Source organism: Ipomoea triloba, chromosome 9 (assembly GCF_003576645.1).
Source record: "Ipomoea triloba cultivar NCNSP0323 chromosome 9, ASM357664v1".
Classification (NCBI taxonomy): Eukaryota; Viridiplantae; Streptophyta; class Magnoliopsida; order Solanales; family Convolvulaceae; genus Ipomoea; species Ipomoea triloba.
Window position 1 is genome coordinate 5950496 of NC_044924.1, and position 26137 is coordinate 5976632.

General features: G+C 35.2%; 4 protein-coding genes across 6 annotated transcripts; 1 reads left to right on the plus strand and 3 right to left on the minus strand.

The window, feature by feature from the left end:
* Window positions 1-1001: 1001 nt before the first annotated feature.
* LOC116029324 (aldehyde oxidase GLOX) lies at window positions 1002-3610 on the minus strand. 3 transcript variants are annotated; one of them, XM_031271277.1, is made up of 2 exons: window positions 1848-3606; window positions 1002-1044 (listed from the first exon to the last, which is right to left on the minus strand). In XM_031271277.1, the coding sequence occupies exons 1-2, from the start codon at window positions 3425-3427 to the stop codon at window positions 1026-1028; spliced, it is 1599 nt and encodes a 532-aa protein (XP_031127137.1). In that variant the 5' UTR covers window positions 3428-3606; the 3' UTR covers window positions 1002-1025. The 3 variants fall into 3 exon arrangements, with proteins under 3 accessions (XP_031127137.1, XP_031127135.1, XP_031127136.1); XM_031271275.1 differs by lacking the exon at window positions 1002-1044 and adding an exon at window positions 1176-1473 and having other exon boundaries at window positions 1848-3610; XM_031271276.1 differs by lacking the exon at window positions 1002-1044 and having other exon boundaries at window positions 1670-3604.
* A 711-nt stretch (window positions 3611-4321) lies between these two features.
* Window positions 4322-7135, minus strand: LOC116029325. Its single transcript, XM_031271278.1, has one exon. It carries the CDS (start codon window positions 7018-7020, stop codon window positions 6064-6066), a length of 957 nt encoding a protein of 318 aa, XP_031127138.1. The 5' UTR covers window positions 7021-7135; the 3' UTR covers window positions 4322-6063.
* An 11128-nt stretch (window positions 7136-18263) lies between these two features.
* LOC116029968 lies at window positions 18264-21101 on the plus strand. The gene is made up of 6 exons (XM_031272028.1): window positions 18264-18758; window positions 19170-19236; window positions 19468-19622; window positions 19838-19898; window positions 19995-20058; window positions 20762-21101. The coding sequence occupies exons 1-5, from the start codon at window positions 18642-18644 to the stop codon at window positions 20009-20011; spliced, it is 417 nt and encodes a 138-aa protein (XP_031127888.1). The 5' UTR covers window positions 18264-18641; the 3' UTR covers window positions 20012-20058; window positions 20762-21101.
* A 477-nt stretch (window positions 21102-21578) lies between these two features.
* Window positions 21579-24408, minus strand: LOC116029967 (rop guanine nucleotide exchange factor 7-like). Its single transcript, XM_031272027.1, has 6 exons — window positions 23778-24408; window positions 23474-23590; window positions 23161-23390; window positions 22816-23079; window positions 22190-22522; window positions 21579-22116 (listed from the first exon to the last, which is right to left on the minus strand). Exons 1-6 carry the CDS (start codon window positions 24148-24150, stop codon window positions 21718-21720), a joined length of 1716 nt encoding a protein of 571 aa, XP_031127887.1. The 5' UTR covers window positions 24151-24408; the 3' UTR covers window positions 21579-21717.
* Window positions 24409-26137: the final 1729 nt, after the last annotated feature.

Below are 26137 nucleotides of genomic sequence, written 5' to 3' on the forward strand. Positions count from 1 at the left end.
CTGGGTCCACGGCATAACAACCCGTTTAATTAATACTCCGTATATCCTTATTTTCCTGGTCATGTATATATTTTTGCACAATTTTACGATGAGTTCGGTCCCCTAAAAGCATCAATATCCATTCCTTCTATTTTTGTTTTTATTTTTTATTTTTATATAATTTGGACATGGCATTCAAAAAAAATATAATTTGGACATGTAACAAAAAATTTACTTTAGATGCACATATCATTTTTCATATATAACACCATGGAAAAGGAATTATCACAGTAAAGTCAGTACTAACAATCCTTCCCAACTGTTATAAGCCGCCGGGAGAGAGATGAGTGAAGAGTACGTACAGTCTATTTCATTAACGTTGCTAAGATGTTGAACGTGACATGATTAATATGCATGAATATAGCAGTATTGGGGACGTGGACGTCACATATTACATCATGCTAAATGTAATGAAAATGACTTTGTCAATTCCCGTGAACATATAATTGTGGCCTATTATTATAATGATCATTATTAATTAATTAATTTACATGACGTGCCATATACTCATATTAGTGTCCAGGTGTATTTTGCACAATGCGAAAAAACAAGACAAGAAGAATCAAAAAGATTCTATGCATGCGACATTGGTGCTTAATCTTAAAGATAATGCATGCCCCTCCTTTCCACAAAGATAAGAATATTTACAACTTTTAGGAAAATCCAGCTAAGTTAATTTTATTTTTTTTTGAAAATAAAAAAGCTAATTCATTAATCATAGGCTGAAACGTTTACAATAAAGATCGATGGAATGATCAAACATTCTTTACAGTCAGACATAGAAACAACTTCCTTAGCATAGAAAATTTGCTGTTTCACAAATTTGAAGCTGAATTCTTTGAAGGAACTTAAAGCTTCTTTAATGATTTGGTCAAACGTACCCAAGACTGACACTGGTTGAATAGTCTTGCACACCACCTGAGTATATATTTCCATTCTTCTATCCGTTGACAATATCTCCATCGCCATTCTTCTATCCATTGACATTATCTCCATCGGGCTGAACTGCATATCATAGTTCATAGGAGTCTCTTTTTCATTGTCATGTTTGTCACCCAGGATGAGATTCACGTACGCTATGACTAGTTTTATCGTTTCACGCATTATGAAAAAAGAACTCGCCAAGTAAACGAGAGGAAGAAACTCGTCAAAACAACGAGAGGAAAAACACAAAAACTTCAAACAAAATTAAACCAATAAAACAAAGCAAAGGGAAACAGTGCGAAAATAAGAGAGTAACGACCGGTAGCGGTGGAGATGGAGAAGAAAACAGTGAATGCAAAAAAGACAATGAAGATGAACGCTGCCTAAGGTGGAGATGGCAGCAAGGGAAGACGACCGGACGCCGCCTCCGATTCGCTTGCTTCACGGAGGCGGCGGCCGTGAAGAAAACCAGAGAAGAGAGAACTTGAATAGGGTTTTCGTTGTCTTACCCTAGTGACAAGAGGAAGAAAATTTTCCCAGCTAAGTTAATTAAGCAATTTAATTTGTAATAACAGAATTTTAAATTTGACTATTCATGACACTTGCCTATTGAACTAATTAGATTAAACCGATTAATTATAAATAATTTTGATTGATTTATTTATTTGTAATGACGATTCTTTACCAGTTAGAATCATAAGGTAGATTTTATCCAATTTAACAATTTTTTTTATTTTTAAATAAAAAATACGAGCCCAAACAAATATTATTAACATTGCCAGAATACTATTTTAAATTAAAATAATGCTGGACTTATCTAAAAGGCTATAAAAAATAGCCAAAAAGAGAAAAGCAGAATAATTTAAGCACTTAGTTGGACCCACCGTGCGACGCTCGGGACCCCTTGGTTTACAGCGAAAACCATGTAATAACCCGGCGGCGCCACCATTGCATTCGGCGGTGCGGTACAACCTATACGGTATTTCCCGGTGCCGTCAGGGATAGCACTCGTCACCGGTAGCTTTACCAGCCTCTGGCCTTGAGAAAACGAGTGGGTGGAGAATGGGGCGCTGGCGAAATTAACCTCTACCACCCCGACTACCGGCAGCTCCACCGTGATCGCCGCCTCGAAAGCCTGCCGGTACCCAACTTTTTCCGGCAACTCCACTAGAACAGGCCGAAGGTTAGCCCTGTCAGCCGACAAATACTCCGGCGAAAACGCTTCGATTGACAGCTCTGTTGGAAATGGGCCTCTGTATTTGTAGAAGTAATGCGGATTACTCCCGGCCAGTAAAACCCTACCGTCCGGCAATAAATTGGCAGTGGAATGATACATCCGGGGCACCGTACCCGGATTCAAAGTCATGAACCGGAGCCCCGCCGGTTCGCTAGGTCTGTAAAGAACCGGGTATAAACACGGGTCGGATGCCATTTCGAAACCTTGAGTCCCGGCCTGAGCTCCATTTATAACCACAATTTCTCCGGTAGGAAGCATCACCATATCTCCCATGATCCTTCCGAACGGCATATCCTCCATCTCCCAAACCGGCTCTAAACCGGTCGCCTCAATCCGGCCGCAGCTCCCAACCGCCGGACTATCCGTAATTCTCTGTAAATAAGCTCCGAATTGCGCTCCGCCACATACGACTACAGTGGCCGACGAATAGTCCCCTGTTAGGGCTAGCATCACCGACGATCCAGCCGACGGATAGTTCCGAGGGCCGCCCTCGAGCTCCGGAAACTGTTTCACTATAGAATTCACCTTATAATCGTACATAACGGCCTTATTATTAGCAAAGACGAAAAGATGGCCATTAGGCAATAAATGAACGTAAGGATACAGATTGTCCAATTGCTTGTCTTCAACTTCACCGAGAAACGGAAAATGTACAGCGCCGCCTTTTCTCGGCGGAAAGAACTCCACGCTTTGGGCGGTTCTACCGCCGACGATAATCACGGAACCGTCGGGTAATATCTGATTGGTGGCGTACCAGCGGCCTTGAGAGAGCTGAACGTGCTCAAGCTCTTCCCAATCACAGAGGGAAGAGGAGTTACACGGAACGAACTTCCGGAATTTGCGGAAACCGTCGAGATCGCCGCCGGTTTGGATGAGGGAACCGTCGGGGAGGAACTGGCCGGATGAGCACCACGTGTCGGTGAGGATCGTGAGCGGGCGGAGGGAGTTAGTCTCAAGGTCGAGGAGAACAGAGTGAGCATAACAGTCCGTCTTCAAAACGGGGTCGTTTTTGTCACTTCGACAGTGGTGAGGCGGGAGTCGAATCCGGGAAGGGCCGATGTTGGTGCGGTCGAGGAGGACGACTGTGTTGAAGCGGGTGACGGCGGTGTGCATGGAAGCTATGCCGGCATTGGGGACGAGGAGTTCCCACGTTCCGGGCAGGGCGGCGCGTGCGGGGATTACAGTGGAATGGATAAGAAGAAAGAGAAGAAGGTTCGTTAGAGCCATGGCAACAGACTTGGAGCTGAGAGACTTTGAAAGTGAGTCTTCACCAAATGGGATGTGGTTTATTCGATATAACGGGCAAAATTTTCAATTATTGGGACTTGGAGAAAACATTATAGTTATGATGACGCAAATGACAAAACGTTACGGCATTGTTATCATCATTATTTAGGAATTCACATAACGGTAACGTAAATCCCATCAAAAAGTGGAAGGATTTGTCCAATCGAATTGTCTCAAAGTTTTATTATCTTTTAATTGATAATAAAAATAATGATTAGCCAGTTACTTAGACAGTTAACTAGTCTCAAAAGTTTATAAATTTCTAATTGATAATGAAAATATCGATTAATCAAGTTATTTGAACTACATATTAATAAGCTCTTAATTAATCTCAAAAACTAGGAAATAATAATTGTAAGTAATTCCTAGTTGTGGCAAATAATACAGTATAATAAGTTGAAATAGAAAGGGAAAGGTATGGATGAGTGATGATATGATGGAGTATTGACAATGGAGGTCGGTCCAACATCTTAATCGATGATTGAACAGACAAGTTGATTACAGATCATCGCTATGCCCTTCTAAACCCTACGAGCAAATCATTCCAGACAGGAATGGAGGCACGATAATTTTCAAGCACATTAACTAACATATGCCCACTGAAATCCATGAATGCGAGGATTAGAAAAGGAACCCACACACTAAAAAGTATCTCACTCTTGAAAAAGAAAAGCTCAGCATCCGATTCATTCCAGGGAAAAGTAGCACAAGGCTCATCAACTCTGCTTAAAGGTAAAGTAGAGGCCGAGTCAAGAACCAGGCAACATAACCAGCTTGATTGGCATGATTGACTGCATTATCATCCATTAAGAGAGGTCGGGAGTTGAAAACATCTTTTCGTATGAAAAAACAAATATAGCAAGCACTTTGCCCCTTAATTAGGCCAGTTAGATACAAACTAAGATTAGTCTGAGTATGATACGACATTGAATGAGCCTTCTATAATTAGAGTCTACTCATAACAAAGCAAAAGAGAAATGAAACGAGATTAAATGAGCCTTCTATAATTAGAGTCTACTCATAACAAAGCAAAAGAGAAATGAAACGAGAGAACACGATGAGCACCTTTGAGGAGCAAAGGCCATTGGCAGAAGCAAGAGTAAATGCAATCACAAGAGCCTGGCATTTGAAACAGCACAAAACACCAAGAAAATTTGGAGGTTGAAGGCAAGATGTAGTTTTTTTTTTTTTTTTTAATGGTGAAACCCCATTCATCTTTTGTTTTTTTTTTTTTTTGCTTAAACTCATGCCACCTCTAAAAGAGCACCCAGAAGCTAAGATATGCATAAATGTTCCTCTTAAGGATGCTGCACAACGAACAAAATCAGCATGGAATGACCACAGTTGTAGGTGAAATTTACTCAGCAACCATAGCCCTCCCATTTTATATGTTTTGAAGGAAAAAAACTGAACACCTAACAAATCCAATTAGATTCAAACAGAGGGAATTCTTCTACATATTTATTTGTGCATTACTTCAAGTCACAATTAAAAGAGCGTACCGTACTTCTCAGTAAGCTTGCACGAGAGGTTTGAACACTTGTGTAGATATGGTGCATTTGTTCAAAAGTGATTGGTTTCTCTAATTTGCAATGGTGGCCTTTTTATGTAAACATCATTTATTGGAGAACTAGCAGACTGATATGAAAACATCAAATATCACATTCTTTTTAATCCTCACAGCATTTCCACCCTAATTTCATGTGGGGTTACTTTTACGTGATCTCATCATAATACAGGCATGATAGGATAGAAACAAATGTTATCCCAGTTTCATAGAGCTATCACCTTCAACTATAAAAACCAAAAATGGCAAAAAGCAAACTAGAAGCACTTGATTCTTGATTTCCTGTGCACATGGAAATTTGAAAAACAAACCCCATGTACTTTTTCAACTGAATATAATACACAACTTTTTTTAGGAAAAAAAAATGAAAAAAGAGAACTCTCAGGGAGACCATTGCATATATAATTTAACATGGAAATTAAACCAGTGGTGAGTGGTGACCTACAAGGGACCTGTAGTATGGTGGCAACGGGCTTCCCAAGTGCACTGCTGCAATGTGCTCATGAACTCGTGGGTTAAACAGTTTTTCTATCCCACAATACACTATAAGAATCGCAAAGCTGCAAAAGTTTTCCTCAATCAAATTGAAAATCTATTTTGTCTTCAGTTATGCACTTATGCTGCATCTTTTACTGATAAAAATTTTCCCTAAATGATTTGAGTAGAAAGGAACAGTAAAAACAGTCATCAAAACTCATTGCCACCAAAAATAAATGTAGATAAGTATCAGACACTTAACCATGTTAAATACCAACTATAATTCTCATTAGTCTAGAATACACATTTCACAGGTCAATAAGCAAAAGTAATGTACAAAGTACTGCCGGAGCAAAGATGATTTGTACCTCATATTTTCTAAACATTGTCATCTTGCTAGGTTGGTGCACAATCCAAATAAAGCTGCAAACCTCAGTTCAATAAAACTAGCTTAATGCAGATTCTTCAACAACTGGGACTCCTTTTTCACTTTCAACAACATTTCCAGCTATCTAAAACTTAATTTACATGCTCAATTCTCTGCTTGAAACTCATAACTTCCATCACTCTGCAGACTCATATCAAACACTGCAGATTTGGAATGATTATATTTTGTTCTCCCATTTTGTCTTCTAAATTCGTTTGCACTATTAACTCGTCCGCGATTGTTCCCATCATTTAACCTTACTCCAACTTTATCAGAACTCAATCTCTCCAAGTTAGGGTTATACTTCCTCCGGTTCCCTTTCCTGAAATTATTCTTCATAACCTTATCATTTCTATTGTTGTAAGGCATTCCCTTCAAATTCTGCTCACCTGAATGAGAAACATTTCTTTCCCTGTTCAAAGAATTAGCCTTGACCGTGTCCCATTCGAAGCTGGTTTTGTTCTTTCCTAATGTCCTATTATCTTCACTCTCATCATCACTGATATTCTCAACTTTTCCATAAGGTTTAATGCTATGAACAACGCCTTTGGGGAAAAACCTAGCTGAGGGGAGATCGGTTTCGGATTTGAGCAATTCGGGTCCGTCTTTGTCGGACCACATATCAAACCCTCCCGGCCTCTGGAACCGGTCCGCCAATACCTTCAATTGTTCATCGGCGCTGACGGAGAACAAAGTGGGGGCCTTCTCAACCACCTCCCATGGCCTCTCGAGCTCGGAGATTGCGGCTTTGAGCTCGGCGCGTTTGCGCATCTCGTATATCTGGCGCTCACGCGCCAGCCGGGCTTTAAGGAGCTGCTTGGACTTCTTCATTTGCATACGCTTCCATTGCCACTTGGAAACCCCTCCTGGATAGGTCCTGGGGCCTCCACCCATCCGAATCGTCGTCGTTTTGAAGGGGACATTGGCGGTGGTTGCTGGGGTCAGTCTGAGTTGAGAGAATTTGGTGTCGAGGAATAGGCTTGCGGGAGAAGAAAGAGATACGGATGATGAAAGGGATTGTTGGATTGGTTTCATGGCGAAAGATGACTGAAGGACCGCCATTTTCTTTCTCAAAAGAAAGAAAAATATCAGAAATTTGATTGTTTATGGGATGTTGAAGATGAGGAGAGTGGGAACATGAATTTGTGGCTTCAATGGCTTGGGCCTTCGATATCGTGTTGCCCAACCCGATATCTCAAATATATCATACTATGGATTGTTGTTAATATATAGATTTTTGCCAGCCCAATGCTGTTGATTGTTGTGATTCTTGTGAAGTCTGAACTAAATTCCATATCTTGATTAACATCTAAAAATTCAAATCTCATTTACGGCTTAAGTCAACACAATTTTCAATCGTTATATCATGTACACAGTGCATTGTAGACCATGAAACAGTACATAGAATTTGACTCCATAAGATATAAAATTTATGTTCATAATACACATAAACACAATATAATGAACGTGAATTCTGTATTATGTTAAATGTTTATGTGTCCTCAGCTATATAATTTTATGCATTATGAACATGAATTCTATATTTTAAAGTCAAATTCTGTATATTGGACTACTGTGGATCAGATATAAATTGGCACAGGCTTGCTAGTCAAGAGGATATCTCTATTATATATTGTGAAACTAATATAAATTCAATTTTTTTTTGTATCGCTCTAATTAATGGGAAAAATGTTATCCATGTTGTGATAGTGCACCAATACACACACTAACCAAACTAGTTAATACGAATCCAGTTTGAGTAGTACATACCTTTCCTCCAAAATTTACACACATGCAAAAACTGTAATTGTATTAACAGTTTATTACTTAGCAGCGGAATTAGCAATTTCAAAGATGGGATGTCTCCATCTATCCACTCAGGTTTCTAGAAGCTGACTATGTTAATTAGTTTGTTTTTGGGCTCCAATTCCTAGTTGTCCATTTAATCTATTAAAAAATGACCTCCACGGGAGTAGACTAGTCCCCCTACACTCCCAATAAGTCCTAACCTCCAAGACTACATATACATACAAGGCCATCAATCATCACCTACCATACATTACTAGTTGGAATTGGGAGAAATTAATTAATTAAGCAGAAGAGGCATGGCTTCTTCTTCCTCTCCCTCTTCCTCTAGGCCCTATCTTCTTATTCTTCTGCTCATGCTTATCCACCTCTCCTTCCATCATTCAAGCTTCTCGCATGCCAGACCACTTTCTGCTTTCCTGCCCCAGCAAACCGGTATATATATATAATAATATATTCATGCTTCTTTTTCAATCTTTATGGTATTAAACATCGTACAACTTCAATTCCGGTCTGAATTTATGTTACCTGATTTCATTTGCAGGCTTTGCCACGTCGATTTTAGCGACTCTTGGAGTGGTTTGCAAGTGCTGCGATGGAGGAGAAGGAGAAGAAGGGTGTGTGACTGTATGGTCTGGTTCCTGCTCAAAGCTTCAATGCCTTCCATGGAAGCTACAGTAGTATTTTTAGTTCATCTATATTTCTAATTTTATTTTTCTGTCGGTGTGTACCAGTTAATTATCGAAATGATTTCTTAACAAAGATTTTTTGTTTTGATTTTTGACTTTTAATTTCATTTAATTATTAAATTTGTATCTATTTTAATTTAAAATTTTAGATACAACAGTATTTAAAAATAAAATAAAAAATCAAGAACTAAAATGATAAAATCATTATAATTAAAGAATCATTTCGATAATTTACTTGTGTGTGTAACCGTATGTATTGTAGTCATGTGAATGGAATATTGATCCTGGTATAAGTGGAATGTAGTCATGATGTATGTCTCTTTCCAATAGTCCGTAAAAGTGGCAATGTTTTGTTCTTCAATTATGTTATGTTTATGTCAATATTTTTTTGTTGGAGTACTATGTTACAATGTAGTATCTGTTCATATCTACTTTCTTAATTTACTGGAGTACACAGAGTCAAGCCAATCACCTAACGAATTTAATTGAGGTTGTCCTGACAATATTATTTATTTTAATTGTAATATATAGAATTAGTGTGGAAAAAAAACAATAATTCATTAATTCGTCTAACAAATTATTGTTCGGTGGGGCATTAAATCATAGCAGGAAATTATGAGTGGTAACCAACCAAGCAGCGGAAATGGCTTAGCCATTTCATAAGTTGGCATTGACTGACCTAGTCAATGAAGGCGGGATAACGATCACATTATAAATTATTGTTTTTCAAGTCCAATATATTATTTAAGTGTGACAACGAAATCTTCATATAGGACTTGCCATATAATACAATAATTCGAATATTGTATATTTATATTGATGTCGAGATTATCAGTTCAATTTAAATGAAGAAGAAATGCTTTTAGTAAATATTACTTATGTATATTATTTAAATGTAATGCACATATTATTGTGACATCATATAGAAATATAATAAAGAAAAAGGGTCAAATTGCCTAGGTCAATCAGATAGTTCAATTGGGTCCCTAAATTTAAAAAAAAATTCATTTGAATCTCCTAAATTTGTAAAATAGTTCAATTGGATCTGAATTGAATTGTTTGACAGATTAATTCTTCACAGATTTGACATGTATCCTTTTTTACTTTTAATTTTATTTATTTATTTATTAAGAAAAAATAATACAGCCACTAGTTGTCCCGCGACGACAACGGGTGGTTGTATTCTTTTTTTAGTTTCTAATAAATAAATAAAAAGTTTTAAAAATAAAAATAAGGACACGGGTCAAACTTTCAAAGAATTAACCTATTCAACAAGTCAAATTACACTCAATTGAACAATTTCACAAGTTTAAGAGCTTTGAATAAACTTTTTAAATGCAATTTATAAGTTATTATACATGAATAAAATTTATTTCGTGTATACTTTTAGATTAAAATTCCAAATCTTCCCATCATTAAAAAAAATAAAAATTTACAGTATAAATTTAGTGTTCAAATTTGCGACTAGTAACTTTTGGACGCGTTAGGCAGTCTCCTTCTCTCAAGTAGTCAAACCAAACGAATTTAAAACGTTTCACCAAACAAGTTTGACCCGACCGTACCGGACAAAGATGTTTTGGCCAGCCCATTTAGTCTGAACTCTGAAATATACCCATTTAGTATGTACTAAGAAATATACCCAAAAACCCACAACCTTTTATCCAGAAGCCTGTTTTATTTTCAGTGTTTTAAAATTCTAAAGGCCCGTGTAACTTGAGTGAGATGAGTTTAGTATCGTGGGATATTGGCATTTGGGCGTCAGTATTGCACTGTAACACATTATCGTATATTTTTAAAGGATTATGCTACACACTCTCAATTTTATTGATAATTTTGTCAAGATTAAGTTCACCATAAATCAAGTATTGAAGTATAGAATCGGAGTAAGAAAATAGTATTATTATTGTTCGGGGTGCTAAGCTCAAAAGAATACTACAAAGTTTGAGATATCGACTCAAAACGGCAGTCCAAATAAATAAGTAATACACGCCGACGACCCAAATAAATAAATAATATAAGCTACAACCCAAAATATGGACTAGAAATAATAATGTAGGTATAGCAATCAAACTCTGTGTATGAGTTAGAGGTTAAGACCAGAAACTACCAAGTTGGAGAGGTCATTATGATCCAATGATGCATTTTAAAGGGAGGCAAGTGTGTTTTATATAGTGTTGAGGGTCTTCCGGATGATTGACAAATATACGGAATCAGTTACATTTCAATCTTGGTCATACATATGTCTCCGACTACTTTGTTTCCAATGCACTCCTCATGCATAGGTAGAGCTTCCCGCCCTTTAGTACACAAGAGATTTGAGTAGTTTGGGTAGTTGGTGCTTGTGTTATTAAGTAAGAGCTCGTGAGTTTGATACCCCTAGTTGTTGGGCCAATATCTCACCAATAAAAATGAACACCACGCTTTTGTTTATGTTGCTCCATAGTTAATTCTTTCCTTAGCCCAATAAATTTTTATTATTCTTGTTGGACCAACACGTCATCAATAAAAATGGACACTACATTTTTTGTTTATTTTGCTCTATGTTTTCTTAGCTCAATAAATTTTCATTATTCTTGTGTGGTCAATGTCTCATCAATAAAAATGGACAACCCACTTTTTATTTATTTACATGACAAAAAATTATTAAAAATTCACTTATTAGAGATGTTCTAGCACATTAACACTACAGTGGACAAACGTAGACGTTAGACCATGCGGCGACTCACAGTGTAATCTTCACAAAAACTATTACTCCCGCTGATTGTGTTGCGGGGCCCTTATCCACCGCCTTGTTGGGACCCACGCCACCTCACATTCCTTGACTCCATTCTCTCCCTCCTTTCTTCCCCAATTTGAACTCTCTCCCCATTTTTGCTCATTCAAAATTCTCTTGGAATTTGCATCCTCTACAAAGTCCAATTTCTTTGTGTAACGCATCAAAATCCATCCCAAGTTAGTGTATTCTTCATTGAGTTTCAAACTAGAATTCATTCTTCTTATATTCTACTTTTTCTCATTTCAACCATATATGTGAAATCTATTAATACATTTTAATACAAAATAATAAATTTCATTTTAATTCACAATATATTACGAGCATGATTGATGTTTGGTAAAAGGAAAATTAGAACTTTTTCTTCCTTGAATTATATTAAAATAATATTGTTTTATTAATTAATACTCATTGTTATTTTTCGTCATTAAGTGATTGTGAAGTGATTTCTTTCGTTTCATAGTAATATTATACTTCTGCTAAAAAGTTATCTTCAAAACAATTGAATGACCACAAGAGCTACTTCGTAGACAATTAATTGAGGAACTAACAAAAAGTGACGATAGTATAATTGATTGACGAAAAATTGTATTTCCTTCTAATTTGGAGACAAAAAAAAAAACATTTTCCATTAATGAAATATTCTAGGTGGCATTAGTTAGTTCGACGTTTTTATGTCCCGCTATTAGATTTGACTCCGGTTTATTTGTCTATCTTTATTATCACACCGTAAAATTGAACTTTGTTTGTAATTATTAAAGTTACTGTCTCTTTAATCTATTTTGAACACTTGAATAAAAAATGAAGAAAAAATATTAATAATAATTTAAAATGTCACAATTCGTGCATTCAATGAGAAATTTTAATATAGGAAAAAGTATATGCTTAGTATTTATTGTGACAAAAATGTATATGAATCGTCCATCCTAGACGGCCCCATCCTAACTTGATAAGATTGAGAATGAGTAAATTATGGTGACTCAATTGATCAATATGTGCTAGATTTTTTATCATTACACTCAAAAAGTCCCTTCATTTAGTATTTCTTGCCCCTTGCCCACATATAATATGTTTAGTATCTCTTATTGATTTAAAGATTGTCATTGTACTATCCATCCCCACAATCAAGTACATCTAGGCAAATAACATGTGTATATATGTGTGAAATTGTATAGTAAAAAAATTATATTTTCAAAATCGATTATGGAAATATATAGAGAGTACAATGACAATCTCTAGATCAATTAAGGGTGTGTTGGGCACCTAACTCGGTCGAGTTACGTTGGCGCTCAACTAGGTCGAGTGATTTTCTTTGCCTACTCGAATACTCTTTTATATTTCTCCAGACATGTACTCAACTAACCATCTAACATATGCAGTTAACTAGTTTAAGGGATTATAACAATCTAACTACTCCTAGCACTGAGTGAAAAAAGTGAAGACGATAGACTCAGATTACTAGACCGTTCAGGTGCTTTAGGCGCTAGGTATCCTTCAGGTGCCTGACTAGCGCCCACCGCCTTATGTAACATTGCTTTTGAGTGAAAATTATAGAATTGCTTATCATGTTTCTTGAATTAAATGCGCCTGACATCTAGACATCTAGTTTGACAAGATAGAACGACAAATTTAACATTATAAAGGTAAGAGGTGGATGGAATACAATAGCTAAATTTATGTTATGTTTGGTTACAAGACAAGTGATAAGGTTAAGTAATATGCGCCACTTGATATTTCAACCGTAGAAAACATATAAGGTACATTAAATTAAAGGAAATGTACTGGTAGAGGGCCATACAAGAAGAGGACATAATAAAGGGAAAAGTAACATCAAGGCATGCAAGCTAAGGGTCCAAAAATTGACCATAGACCTACCAACTTGAAAAAAAAAAAACAAATAAATAAATTCGATATTTACAAGGTTAGTTGTTGAACAATGCATGAGTTGCTAATTTTTTTTATTTATGAGAAATTTTGTAATTATTATTGCATGTTTAGATTATGTATAATTATGATCGGCTCAAATCAATATGACTTACAAATATATATAATTTATACTCTGAGTTAAATTTGAAATTTTATGATCATCAAGTCAACTGTCAAATTAATTAGTTGAAGTTTTATAATTTGACCGTGGAAATAAATATTTATGAAAATGACTCTGATACCTTTAACCTGCTTCAACCTGCTAGTAAGCTATCGAAATCGTCACTTTAAAATGTTATTAATAATGGTAATATCTGTACTACATACTTAAATGATTATAATTATGCAAAAAGGCCTTATGGTCAAGCGGCATAGTTGTGCCTGTGTCTTCTCAGATGAGAGATCTCAGGTTTGAACCCAGTGCGTCGGTGCAGAAAAAAAATACCTAAAAGAATACAAGCTTTTATGCAAAGTTTAGAGGGGGTGAACATGCAGGAAGACAAGCCATGCACGGCAGTTACCTGGGTGCGACAAGATAAAACGATGATGCCATGCCACTGTTTTCTTTTCTGTTGTGTGTTCCTTTTCCAATTGTGTGAACCAGGACAAACTAACATTATTTAGGTATATATTTAACTCCTACCTCTGATGTGTCGACTGGTTATCATTGATGATGAATTTTTGTATTTATTTTTATTTTCTGAATACAACCATTTCTGAACCAAACTGTGCAAATAAAAAGTTGTTCCGAATAGATATAAAGATGACTGAACACCCAATACGATGATCTGATGGAACCAACATGCATTTGTTTCCTTTTTGTACCGTTTGACGAAAAGATATATGCAGACAGTAACATCACGTGATGGATGTAAATAAAAACTAAAAAAAATCAGCCATAAACGCAAGACCTTAACCACTCCATCCATGATCCATGCCGTGTTTGGATGGATAGAAAGTAAAGTCAGAAATGTATGCATGCATGTATTTAGCGCCCGGGAATATTCTCATTACTAGAAATTAAAACTCCGTTTATTCCACGCATCAAAATGCGTTGAAAATTAACGGTTTTTTTCTCCGACGTCTTTTTCAACGTTTGCATGCCGTCGGAAAGTTTAAGCTAGTCACCAGGTGGTACGGTGTCTGGAGTTTGGACTTTGGATGGATCATGGATATAGAAAGTAGAAGGGGAAAAAATGGTGATAAATTAGTAATTGAATCATGTGCTCCATCCAACTAAAAGCCTAAGCTGATAATTGGGCTGCACATTTATGCTTGCATGGCTCTGATACCAAATTGAATCCAACTAAAAGTCTAAACTGATAGTTGGACTGCACATTTATGCTCAATAAGGTAAAGGTAGAAATATTTGGAAAAAATAAAAATAAATAAAAACATTGTGTTTGAACTTTGAATGATTATAATTCTTATTGAAAGTCAAAAAATATATAGGAAGATGTATTTTTTTTAATAAATAATATGATTAATTTTCATTGAAGGTAATTCTTTTAGTTATGAATGATTATAATTCTTATTGAAAGTCAAAAAATATATAGGAAGATGTATTTTTTTTAATAAATAATATGATTAATTTTCATTGAAGGTAATTCTTTTAGTTATGAATGATTATAATTCTTATTGAAAGTCAAAAAATATATAGGAAGATGTATTTTTTTTAATAAATAATATGATTAATTTTCATTGAAGGTAATTCTTTTAGTTATGAATGATTATAATTCTTATTGAAAGTCAAAAAATATATAGGAAGATGTATTTTTTTTAATAAATAATATGATTAATTTTCATTGAAGGTAATTCTTTTAGTTATGAATGATTATAATTCTTATTGAAAGTCAAAAAATATATAGGAAGATGTATTTTTTTTAATAAATAATATGATTAATTTTCATTGAAGGTAATTCTTTTAGTTATGAATGATTATAATTCTTATTGAAAGTCAAAAAATATATAGGAAGATGTATTTTTTTTAATAAATAATATGATTAATTTTCATTGAAGGTAATTCTTTTAGTTATGAATGATTATAATTCTTATTGAAAGTCAAAAAATATATAGGAAGATGTATTTTTTTTAATAAATAATATGATTAATTTTCATTGAAGGTAATTCTTTTTAATAAATAATATGATTAATTTTCATTGAAGGTAATTCTTTTAGTTAAATAATATGATTAATTTTCATTGAAGGTAATTCTTTTAGTTAGATCAAAAGATGTTTTGAGTAAATGAGTAGTCATTAATTATAGGATACATACATTTAAGCATGTAGTGTATTTTTACAGACAAGAAGATGGTAACCACTTACACTATTGGGTGTATTCTCCGACGGATAAATTTGAAAGGAGAAAGCTCTTAAGAAAGAATGATTAGTTATTTTGTCTCTAATCCTGAAGTCCCAATCCCCCTTTATTATCTTTGACAAATGATATTTTCTTGTTTAGGTGGTAGCATTTTTACATATGGACAAAATTAAATGTAAGTCACTTTCGATAATGCTAAATGCTTTTTAATGTATTGTGTTTTCAGATAGGAAATAATACAAATTTCCTCTAAGTAAGAATAACGTAACTCATTATTTTATTTGCCAAAAAAAAACTCATTATTTTTATACTGTATTGAATTCTCAATCTTCTTTTATATCCATCTCTTTGGAGAAAAAAAAAATGTATTGTGTGTTTCTACTTTGTATTGTAAAAAATAAATAAGGGTGTGTTTGGTTTTCACATAGGAATCCAAATTGGATTGGTATCAAATACTTCGTAATGGTAATGCATTTTGGTGAAAAATATTTTACATGTTTAGTAGTAGGGTGGAATGAGAATGATTATCAACATTGTTGTTTGTTTATGTATGATCCTATAATGAGAATAAAGATTTTAAAAAATACAAAAACAAAAAAAAAGGTATTAATTGAATCTAATATAAGGACATCCAAAACACCAATAAAAAAAAACAACAACAAACTAAAAACAAAAATCTAAAAGGTTGGGAAAGCCGCTAAGGAGGAATAATAGAATGAAACCTTTATTTTATTAGAAAATGGGATTTACATTTAAGGGGTAATAAAAACCAATAGTAGTGTTCTAAAAATCTATCAACCAAACAATAACAATGACTTTGATATCTATTCATGATAGCTAAACATGTCAACCAAACACACCCTATATAATTTCTACAACATTTTTTCTTTTCGTGGGCAAAATAAGTAAACCAACACCTGTGTGTGTGTTAACAAAAAAAAAAAAGAAAAAAAAAAGAGAAAGAAATCCTCATTGATATGACATGCATTGATTGATTTATTAATAAAAATGATATTCTTTTTTCAAGGCGACGAATGAAACCTGCAACTACTACACGATGTTTACTGAATAAGGAGGAAGCTGCAAATTGCAATCGATCTTAGGGCTTAAATCTCGTTATTCATGCTGAAATTATAATCTTAAGTTGAAAATGATAGAAATACCCTTAAAATTTTTAGATTTCGGCATGTCTTAAATGGATGAGTGACCAACGTGATGAATTTTGGTACTAAAACAATAATCGTGAATGAAAATTAGTACTGAGACAATAGTCATGAATGGAAATTGGTATGAATTAAACATATAAACCAAAATTATCATTTTACTAATACTTCTGGGACCAAAATTGATATTTGCTCTATTATAGTATCTCAAGAATCTCTAAATTTCCTTTCTCATTAAGAAAGAGAAATTGTTTTAAAAAAATTATTTATATATTTCACCGACCCAAGCATTTACGCTGTGAATGAGAGGGAAAAGACAAAGAGGAGTGTGTAAATATGACCATATCCATAGGCTTTAAAAAGGAAAAGTCAAAAAAATGGGGTTTGGATTCAACGGAAAGGACTGTACAAAAGTGGGGCCAGAGGGTAGAGTCTGTTATTATCCACTAGGTATTCGTGGCAGTAAAACGTTGGAACTCCCTGCCTCTGGCCCCACCTCCCAAATCAATTGCTCTACGTGTCACCAATCTGTTACACTTTCGACAGGTAGAACCCTATGACGAACTAACGCCGAGTAACCGAAACTGAGCAACCGAAACCACCCACCCATCAACAGATATCTTATTCTATTTCTTAATAATAATTCATCTTTTTATTTAACACAAAATCTCTTTTTATCACATTTATATATAGATTTAATGATTTTTTTTTCTAAAATCGCTAATATTATATATTTTTGAGTACTATTGACTATACAATATAATATCTGTTCATATGTATTTTTTTAATTTATTGAAACACAAGGAGTCAATACATCGCATGAGGTTTGAACAGGAGTAGTAAATAATTAATGGAGTTATTATTACTTTTGATTCATAGATTATATTCATTCTTTCATATTTGATTCACATTATTAATTTTGTTACATTTAGTGTACAAGTATGTTTTTATTGCCACATTTGATCTTGTTAGTCAAATCTATCGCAATTACTTGTAAAAAAAAATGTAAATTGTCTCTTATTCAAGGTTGCAACAAGGATAAATTTTAATAATAGTATTGTATATATAAATTTGAATTAACAATTTAGCCCGGAATAAAATTTTACATTTTCTGTGAGTAGTTTTTGATAATTTGACTGATAAGACCGAATATGACAACAAAAGTATACTAGTGCACCAAATGTGACAATATTAATACTTGAATACCAAATGTGAAAAATAAATAAATATCGATGAACCAAAAATAAAAATTACTCTCTTAATTAATTTATATGTTTTTTAATTTGAAAATTACTCTCTTAATTAATTTATATGTTTTTAATACAATTAATGAATTACTATAAACACTTCAAATAATAAAAGGTTCAAACGTTTGCCAATTAGACAAAATCATAGCTTATATGGAAAATGCTTTAATGCATTTTGTAAAAAATATTTTAATCCATATTTAGTAAATAATTAAAAATGCATTTTAAATTAGGTAAATAATTGAAGATGCATTGTACTCAAAAAAAAAAAATGCATTAATTTGTATATTAGAATATAAACAAATTTAGGTGCGAGATTACAGCGTTCCTCTAGCTTCCATATAATAATTATATATTCAGAGGGAAGAGTTCCAGAGAGAAATGAAAATACAGAGATCATCGGCCAAACAAGATCACAGCAATATAGAGAGAGAAACCATACATATATAGAGAGAGAAAGTGATAGAAGTCACGTGTCTCTCCTCCCTTCGTGTTCTTTTTTTTTTTTAATCATCTTCTTTCTTTCGGTTTCCGTTACAATTTTTTATTTTTTTTTCCTTTTCTGTATTTCGCTTTCACTTAATTTCTTCTGTTCGTTTCTGCGGGAAATTGGTGAGCCGTTTCGGCCTTTTTCCGAGGCTTCTTGACGGTGGGTTTTGCTTATATACCTGTAAAGGTGCTCTCTTGGTTCAGTCCATATATCGCTTCTCCAAGAGAGTTTAAAGGGAAACAGAGAGAGAAAGAGAGAGATTGAAAGAAATGGAAGGAAACAAACAATCCGGTTCTTCATTGACTTCTGATCTTTTCGGGGTGAAAGACTCATCCGGGTCATCTCCGTCAACACTTTTCGGGTCCATTTTCGCACCCCCTTCAAAGGTATTTTATTCTATTCTCTTCTGTCACCATGATTTGTGAAGATACAGCCTTTCTTTAGGTGGGAAATTCTTGAATCACTTTTGATTATTTCTGTAATTGGTTTCCTGCATTTTCCCAGTTTTCCCCTTCTTTTTCTTGGAATACTTCTTGAATTCAATATCCAGTCTTTCTCTGGAATTTCCTTGTCTGGAGGCCAATATGCTTTTGCATGTTCAGATTTCAAGTTACTTGGACAAGCAAAGACTGGAAAAATTATAACTTTTATCTTCTTGATTAAAATAAGCACAGAGTACATTATAATTCGGACTAGTTTTTTCTTTTTGTTAGGTTAATCACTAAATACTAGTTAGTATTCTGTTGGATTATTGCTCTCATTGATATATATATAACTTCTTGATTAATATGGGACAGGATGCCATGCGTCCTGAGATGGTAAGCTGGAAGCAAGATCCTGGGACTCAGGTGTGGAATGCCAAAGGTGAGAGTTTCAGGTTTTTGTGTTGTCAAGTGGAGGCTAAACCTTAAAAGTTTGTTCCTTTTTGATGTTGTTTCTTGTTTTGTTTCATGGAAAATCATATATAAGTGGAAATATTCTAGATTTTTGAGAAACAACTTAAATTTTTTCCAATTTATATGGTGCTGTTGAAAGTCCTTGTTTGGATCCTATCTCTATCATGGCAGACTTGCTAATTCTGGGTGGGTTTTGCAGGCAGTGAAGTTGCAAGCCAATGGACACAGAGTAAGGACACTAGCCTGTTTTATCAGGAGCAGAAATCCCAACCAAGTTCTTTGTGTTCATCAATATACTATGGGGGCCAAGACATCTATCCTCATCCTCAAAATAACAAGAGCGAGTGCTCAACTGTAAGTATATTAATAACTTAATCCACTTAAGCAGCTTCTTGATCAATAAAGAATTCGAAGTTAAGAAATACTCGTGTTTCCTATGTTGCCGTTGGAATTGTTTTGCTTCTGGTAGCTGGAATAAAGAATAACTCTCTTCCAATCAAAGAATTTCATTGAGATTAGAAACAAATTTGATTAAGGAATAAAACATTAACCCTGTAATATTTTGTCAGTACAAAAAAGATATTGGAGAGGATGAGCAGGGAAGTGTGTCCAGAGGAAACTGGTGGAAAGGTAAATGGTGTGGTTATTACATCGCTGTATAGAATCATATCTGAGCTTAGCTATTTAGTTTTACTCATATCTTGGTGCTTTTTAATATTTTTTCAGGGTCTTTCTATTACTAAGAGCTCACCACTAAAGGCGTGCATATTTCACATATATAATTACCTAGGTATGTAAAGTGATTTTACTTCTTGATTTAAATATGTACTTTTGTATCTAATATCTATGAAATGAACTTGAGAAAAGTCATCTGTAATGCATCATGCATGTAATTACCTCGGTTTATGATTGTATTATCTGCTTTGATGTACATATGTCCTTGATGCATTACATAGTGGAGTGCTTTTATTAAAGGAGAGGCATGTCTCCCGGTTAATAAAGTCCCTTCTTTAATAATATAGACTATATAGTCTTATAGCTCCCTGTGGGTCTAGGTGAACCTCCTCTCCAAGGTCAAATCTTGTGCTACTCATTTAATCCTCAAAGCATTATCCAGTTGATCATTGGATTTTGACCCCTTAAAATTTCACTGTTTGCTTTTACTGTCTATGAATATATCTTATATCTACACCTTTTATTCTGTAATCAGATATAAGCTAAGAGAATGAAAATTTAATCAAGGTTCTTTCATGGATAGCCATACTTTACAGAGTGGTGTTAAATTCCATTACTGGTCCTACTTCCATATCACCAATCATGTATCTCCATTATCTCCGTTTTCGTTCCAATTTTCTTTCAAATTATCAGAGGATATAAATCAAAAGAAGACAAAAGAGTCGGCCTTTGTCTCAACTCCAACTTATCTGCCAGTGTGAACTTGATTATTCTTGTGATGCTTATGTTTCTACTTTTCATCTTTTATTTTTTGTCAGGTAGCTGTAAACATATGGTGGGAGACCGTTCTACCCCTCTACCCCGTTGTAATGTAGACTATAGACAGTGGGCAGTAATTAGGCAAAGACAGCCTCTTGCTGGTTTTGTTTTCCAAATATCAGTCATTATATATCATTGTAGTAGTTAGGTGCACTTTTCCTTTCTTCTGTTTTACCTCTACTGTATAGGATAATAAAGTTTGATGCTTTTATCATAAGAGAATCAATTTGTCTTTTGTTCCTATCATAGAGGGAAGATATATGTGCCAGTTCTTCGACTTACAATGTCAAATCATTTCTATTTCGCAAATGAAGAGTGAGTGTCTATTTTCAGTTGCTTTTTGGGGGAGTCCACACAGTATAGACCTAGTATTTACTGTCGTTATCGTTGTTTTATCTATTAGAAGCTCTTAAGTGCCTGTCGAATTCTGAATGACCTACGAGGGTGGAAAAGAATCGATTTTTATCTTCTTTTTCGTGTGTTAATATCAGACCCTGTTGTATGCCCCATAGAACAAAATAATTTGTGTAATATGTCCAAGTTCTGTGATAAGAAGTGTTGAAATGGACTATTGTGTGGTCCATAAAACTATTCCAGCTTTGGTCATTAGTGTCTACATGCCAGATAAGGTTCACGAGGCAATGATAAAGATTGTTGGTCTGAATGAAAGCAGTTGTTGTTTGATGTTGTAGTTTTCGGGTTTGTAACGTGATGTTGCTCGGTGGTAATCTTATCTAGTTATCTTGGTCTGATATTTTGGGTTTGTCAATATTCACTGCCATTTGTCATCTATGGCATCTCAAACTGGTTGGAAATCGAGGTTAGTTGTGACTGCTACATAAAAGACCCAATTTTGAGACACTATACTATAATGTTTTGGTCATGAAAACATACCAAGGTAGAATGTTCCTCGTCAGAAACCATGTCACATACACACATTTCCTGCTATAACTGACTAAATACAAGAATGCAAAGTATTGAGTTCATCTTCTGTTACTGATATTTCTTGGTATGTGCTTGAGAATGAGACTGGTTTTCTGAGATCATTGCTGACGCGATTGCCATTTAAATCAATGCTCAAGAAATCTGTCAAAGCCTTCCTCCCTCCACAATCGCGGGGAGGAAGCTTGCTGTTATCTTGAATGTGTGAATTTTCTTGTTCTTTTGGTGCACTGAAACCCTGGGAAGGCGAGGAGTTTGGGGTTCCTGTGCTCTTCCGAGAAACGGGCATGAAAGGATCCGAATGCTTTGTCAAGTCATCGACGTAAAGAAGATCATTGATGCGGGCTGCGATGTTGAATGCCAAACTCTGCAGAACTCTTGAATAGCTCTCCAGAATGGATTTGCCAAGATCCTGGGGAAGAAGATCCAGTGAGGGAGTTTCTGATGACAAAAACATGAATCATGTAAAGAGACAGGTGAAAAACCTTGTTGTGTTGGATTTTGCTCATGTTTAATGTTGTCTGAGGAAGCCCAGGAAACCGCTGTTTCAGGCAGAGGAGAAGGCTTTCAGCCCTGTATGCAAGCAGCTCTCTCTTATCTGCATCAACCACCAACTCCTTCACCCCTTCCCATGAGAGTTTCGAGTTTTTCGAGTGAGTTTTCTGGCGCCAGACGTGCATTGAAGCCTCCAACTGGTTGGCGATCTCCAGAGCTCGATTGTGAGAAGACAAATCGAGGCAATCAAGCAAAGATTCAGGCGAACATTGATCTGAGATGTTGTATCCATTGATGAGCTCCCCTAAGCTAGCATAACCATTCTGCAGCAAAGCTAAATGTTAGGATCAACAAGAACGAAACAATCCCCTCCCAGCACCTGTTAGCCTTAACTGAAGTTATAACCTGTAGTGAAAGTGTAACTTTATTTTCTTATACAGATCACATTTTCGAGAGGCAGGATGCTGGACTTGGCCCTTTATGCCTTCGCCCCACAATCCTCTAGCCACCACCAGGTGTTGGACTTAACCCTTCACCGACATCTGCTCAATACTAAACGAGGAACATCCGTTTGAGATGTTCTAATTGAATATATACAGAGTGACAGGGTCTTCACCTTTGCAAGAGCTTCCAAATATGACTCTGGGACTTCCATTTCAGCTAAAGTGCTGCAGTTTATGGCCATTGCTGCTTTCAGAATCTGATTCGTGCAGTTTCGCGTCTGCTGTAACAGCTTTCTTGCATTTCCAGTGAGACCACACGTAGGAACTCGAGGAACAGGCAACCACCATTTCTCCTTTGAACCATCACTCTCTGCAGGGGCTAAAACTCCTTGGTCCACATACCAGAACTCAGTATTTTCAAAACTGTCCATGATTTCCTGCAACCCGAGGATATAACATATAAATGTCCAGTCTCACTATTAGCTTAAACTTCCTACTGAGACAATGTCATATCTTACCAGAATCATATTATCTAGTTTGCGAAGAGCTGGGAGGTTGACATAAAGATCTGATCGCGGTCTAGAGACCATCACCTCTCGTTCAGTCCCATCGGGGAATGTCTGCCAGGACGGTGTCAACTCCACAATGTAATCGCTAACACAAAGATGCCATTCCATTTCTCTCTTCCATGTTAGTTTCTTCTTAGCAGGCAAAGGCTCCAGTCTGCAGATTTTCCCAAAAATTGCAGCTAGGAAGAACAAAAAATGACCCGAATGAGGCAAATTGAAACAATCATTCAAAAGCACAGATTGAGCAAGAATTGCAGCATACCAGAAAGATTAGTAATGGCATTCGAAACAGCCAGTGCTGCAGACACACCATTTCCACCACCTGACATATCTTCTCCGAGGAGCAGCTTCGAGAATGTATCCTTAAGCATCCCAATCTCTGCAATGAACCCAAGTTCAATTCAACAACATTCGAACCCATGACCTTTGGCATGGCTCTGATACCAAATTGAAGCATGTGCTCCATTTCAACTAAAAAGCCTAAGCTGATAGTTGAATTGCACATTCTCAACAATAAATACACATATGCACTCCTAGTACAGCCATGAAAGAATCAAGAATGTTACCTGGTGAAGATGATCCTTGTTTTTCCCACTTCCTGTAATCCAAATACGGTTTCTCTGTTGCTTCAGAAACAACAGAGTTTCCAGACCAGGGTGAGGATGAATCTTCTGAGCTACTATGTTCTTCATTCAATGAATCTTCTGAGCTACTATGTTCTTCATTCAATGAATCTTCTGACTCCAAACCATTTGAGCTCGAACTGCTCTTCTCTCCATTCACATACTCAAAACGCCCGGCTTTATCCTCATCCTCATCCAGCTTCCAATCCACTTCAAAAACTTCGCCCAAAATCTCCATTTTTTCACCAAGAAAACAAGGTGAGGCACAAGAAGCAGAGCTGTTTACTGCAATGCAATCTAGTAGAAGCCAAACCATAGGATTCTTGGAACTGCAATGCGGATTCTTGATTGGCTTTGGAGCTCTAGTTGCCAATGCTTGAGCTATGGCTGCTACTGCTTTCTTCTTGGAGTGAAGAGATCAATCCGTAATGATTCTGTTTTTATAGGGGAAAAGTGAAAATTAAGGGAAATGAATACTCCCATTGCCATGCAATAATATTAACCTATCATGTTATCTTTATTCCTGCAATACACTCACTTTTTTAAGAGTGTCTATTTTCTACATTTGCAAATCTATAATACTTTTATCACTTTTAAAAGTGGTATCGCTTTCACATCACATTATAATATAATCACAAAATGATAATGTAATAATAAATGAAATAACATAAAATATTTTTTTTGAACATAATAAAAGAATGTCAAATGACAATCTTTTGTACTTGTTTGAAAGCTTTCAATACACATAAGCTAAAAAAATTAAACAATTTTTTTTACATCACCTAGCAATTAGGTATGATAATGTAAATGGTGATTATTGAATATTGATATACGGTGGAGTACAGTGGTCGGGAAACGTGTTTCCAAACAGTACAAGTCTCCCATTTTTCCTCCCTACCTCTAGAGTTGGGGGTAAGGGTGAAATGTCATCCACATAGTGCCCAAATAACTCAGAATGGTGGCGCCGAGTGTAAGAAGATTCCTGAAGTTGAACTTAGTTGTCACGTGTTTGAAGAGTCTTGACGGCAAGGAAGGTTGGGGTATGGTACTCACACCCTATGGTTGCTTGGTCCGTAAATGGGAAAGGAGGATTGACATTTCCAGTGCCGTTCAGAATGCCCCACCCATTTTACTCAAGTCTGGGCCTCCGGGGGATCCGGTAGGTCTTTGTGTGCTAATCTAATCAAGTTCGAGTCGAGATTGCTCATGCTAGGTATTTTCTCATCAAGGTAAATTTCAAGAACAGTTTTAGCCTAACATTGTCATCTATAGTGTCAAACACATTAGATTTTCAATATTGAATCAACATATAAAATATTTTAATTATACATTTATACATCATATACTCATCTCACATCTAACTTAACATATTTTCCATTAAAATATTACTTTGTGATACAATTTTAATTGTAACTTTGTAAGTCTTGGAATCTTGAAAAGGAAGACAAGATATAAAGCTATGGACCATAAATGGGAAGCTTCACGCACAATCAACACCACTTGCTGCCATTTGTAACAATAACATAGGATGAGATTTTGAGAAGTAGACAAGAAAAAGGGTCTTTTGTTTGAATCCAAAAATAAAATGTATTATTTTGTTATAAACAAGTATTTGGTCCAATGTAATTTGAATAATTTGTAGGAAAAAGTAATTATATTCCTTGTAGAATTGAAATATCTACTTTTTTTCTTTTATACTTTATACTAAAGGTTTGGTTATTCCTTTTTTTTTTTTTTTTTTTGTTGAGTGTGGGTATATTTGCTAATTTGAAGTTTTGAAAAGTAAAGTGATAGTTTATACTTTTATGTATAGTAAAGGATTGGTTATACTCTTTGTCTTTGGTATATTGAGAATTTGAAGTTTTGTATTTTGAACACAGTCCCTCCAAGGCTCCAACCCAATCTTTAGCCTTTAGGTATATTCCAATAGGACCAACACCGACTTTTTTGAACATAGGATATGGATCCGGTTTGACTAAAGCTAAACTTGGATCTTCCTTAGATCCGAAATTTCAGTTCGGTAGAAGCAATTTGCTTTATGAGAATATGGTCACAACTCACAAGCCTACTGGCCCAGTTACCATATGGGCTTCAACCCATTTATAGGAAGACAATACAATTCCGTAACATTATTTTGGGTTGTTATGTTATGGATCCAGATCCACATTGCAATGTGGATCCGGGTCTATTTCACCATTTTAGAATTCTATATACAAAATTACAGAACTCAATATTTATAATTGCAGAACTCTATATTTACAATTTTTGAATTCTATATTCATAATTTTTTAACTATATATTCA

Coding starts and splice junctions, on each gene's coding strand:
- LOC116029324 (XM_031271275.1), bottom strand. CDS start 3,427: ATGGCTCTAACGAACCTTCTTCTCTTTCTTCTTATCCATTCCACTGTA. Junction 1,474..1,847: donor GGGGTCCCGAGCGTCGCACG/GTGGGTCCAACT, acceptor TCTTGTCACTAG/GGTAAGACAACGAAAACCCT.
- LOC116029325 (XM_031271278.1), bottom strand. CDS start 7,020: ATGGCGGTCCTTCAGTCATCTTTCGCCATGAAACCAATCCAACAATCC.
- LOC116029968 (XM_031272028.1), top strand. CDS start 18,642: ATGGAAGGAAACAAACAATCCGGTTCTTCATTGACTTCTGATCTTTTC. Junction 19,237..19,467: donor TCAGGTGTGGAATGCCAAAG/GTGAGAGTTTCA, acceptor TGGGTTTTGCAG/GCAGTGAAGTTGCAAGCCAA. Junction 19,623..19,837: donor ACAAGAGCGAGTGCTCAACT/GTAAGTATATTA, acceptor ATATTTTGTCAG/TACAAAAAAGATATTGGAGA.
- LOC116029967 (XM_031272027.1), bottom strand. CDS start 24,150: ATGGTTTGGCTTCTACTAGATTGCATTGCAGTAAACAGCTCTGCTTCT. Junction 22,523..22,815: donor ATTTGGAAGCTCTTGCAAAG/GTGAAGACCCTG, acceptor GCTTTGCTGCAG/AATGGTTATGCTAGCTTAGG. Junction 22,117..22,189: donor GCAAAATCCAACACAACAAG/GTTTTTCACCTG, acceptor CTTCTTCCCCAG/GATCTTGGCAAATCCATTCT.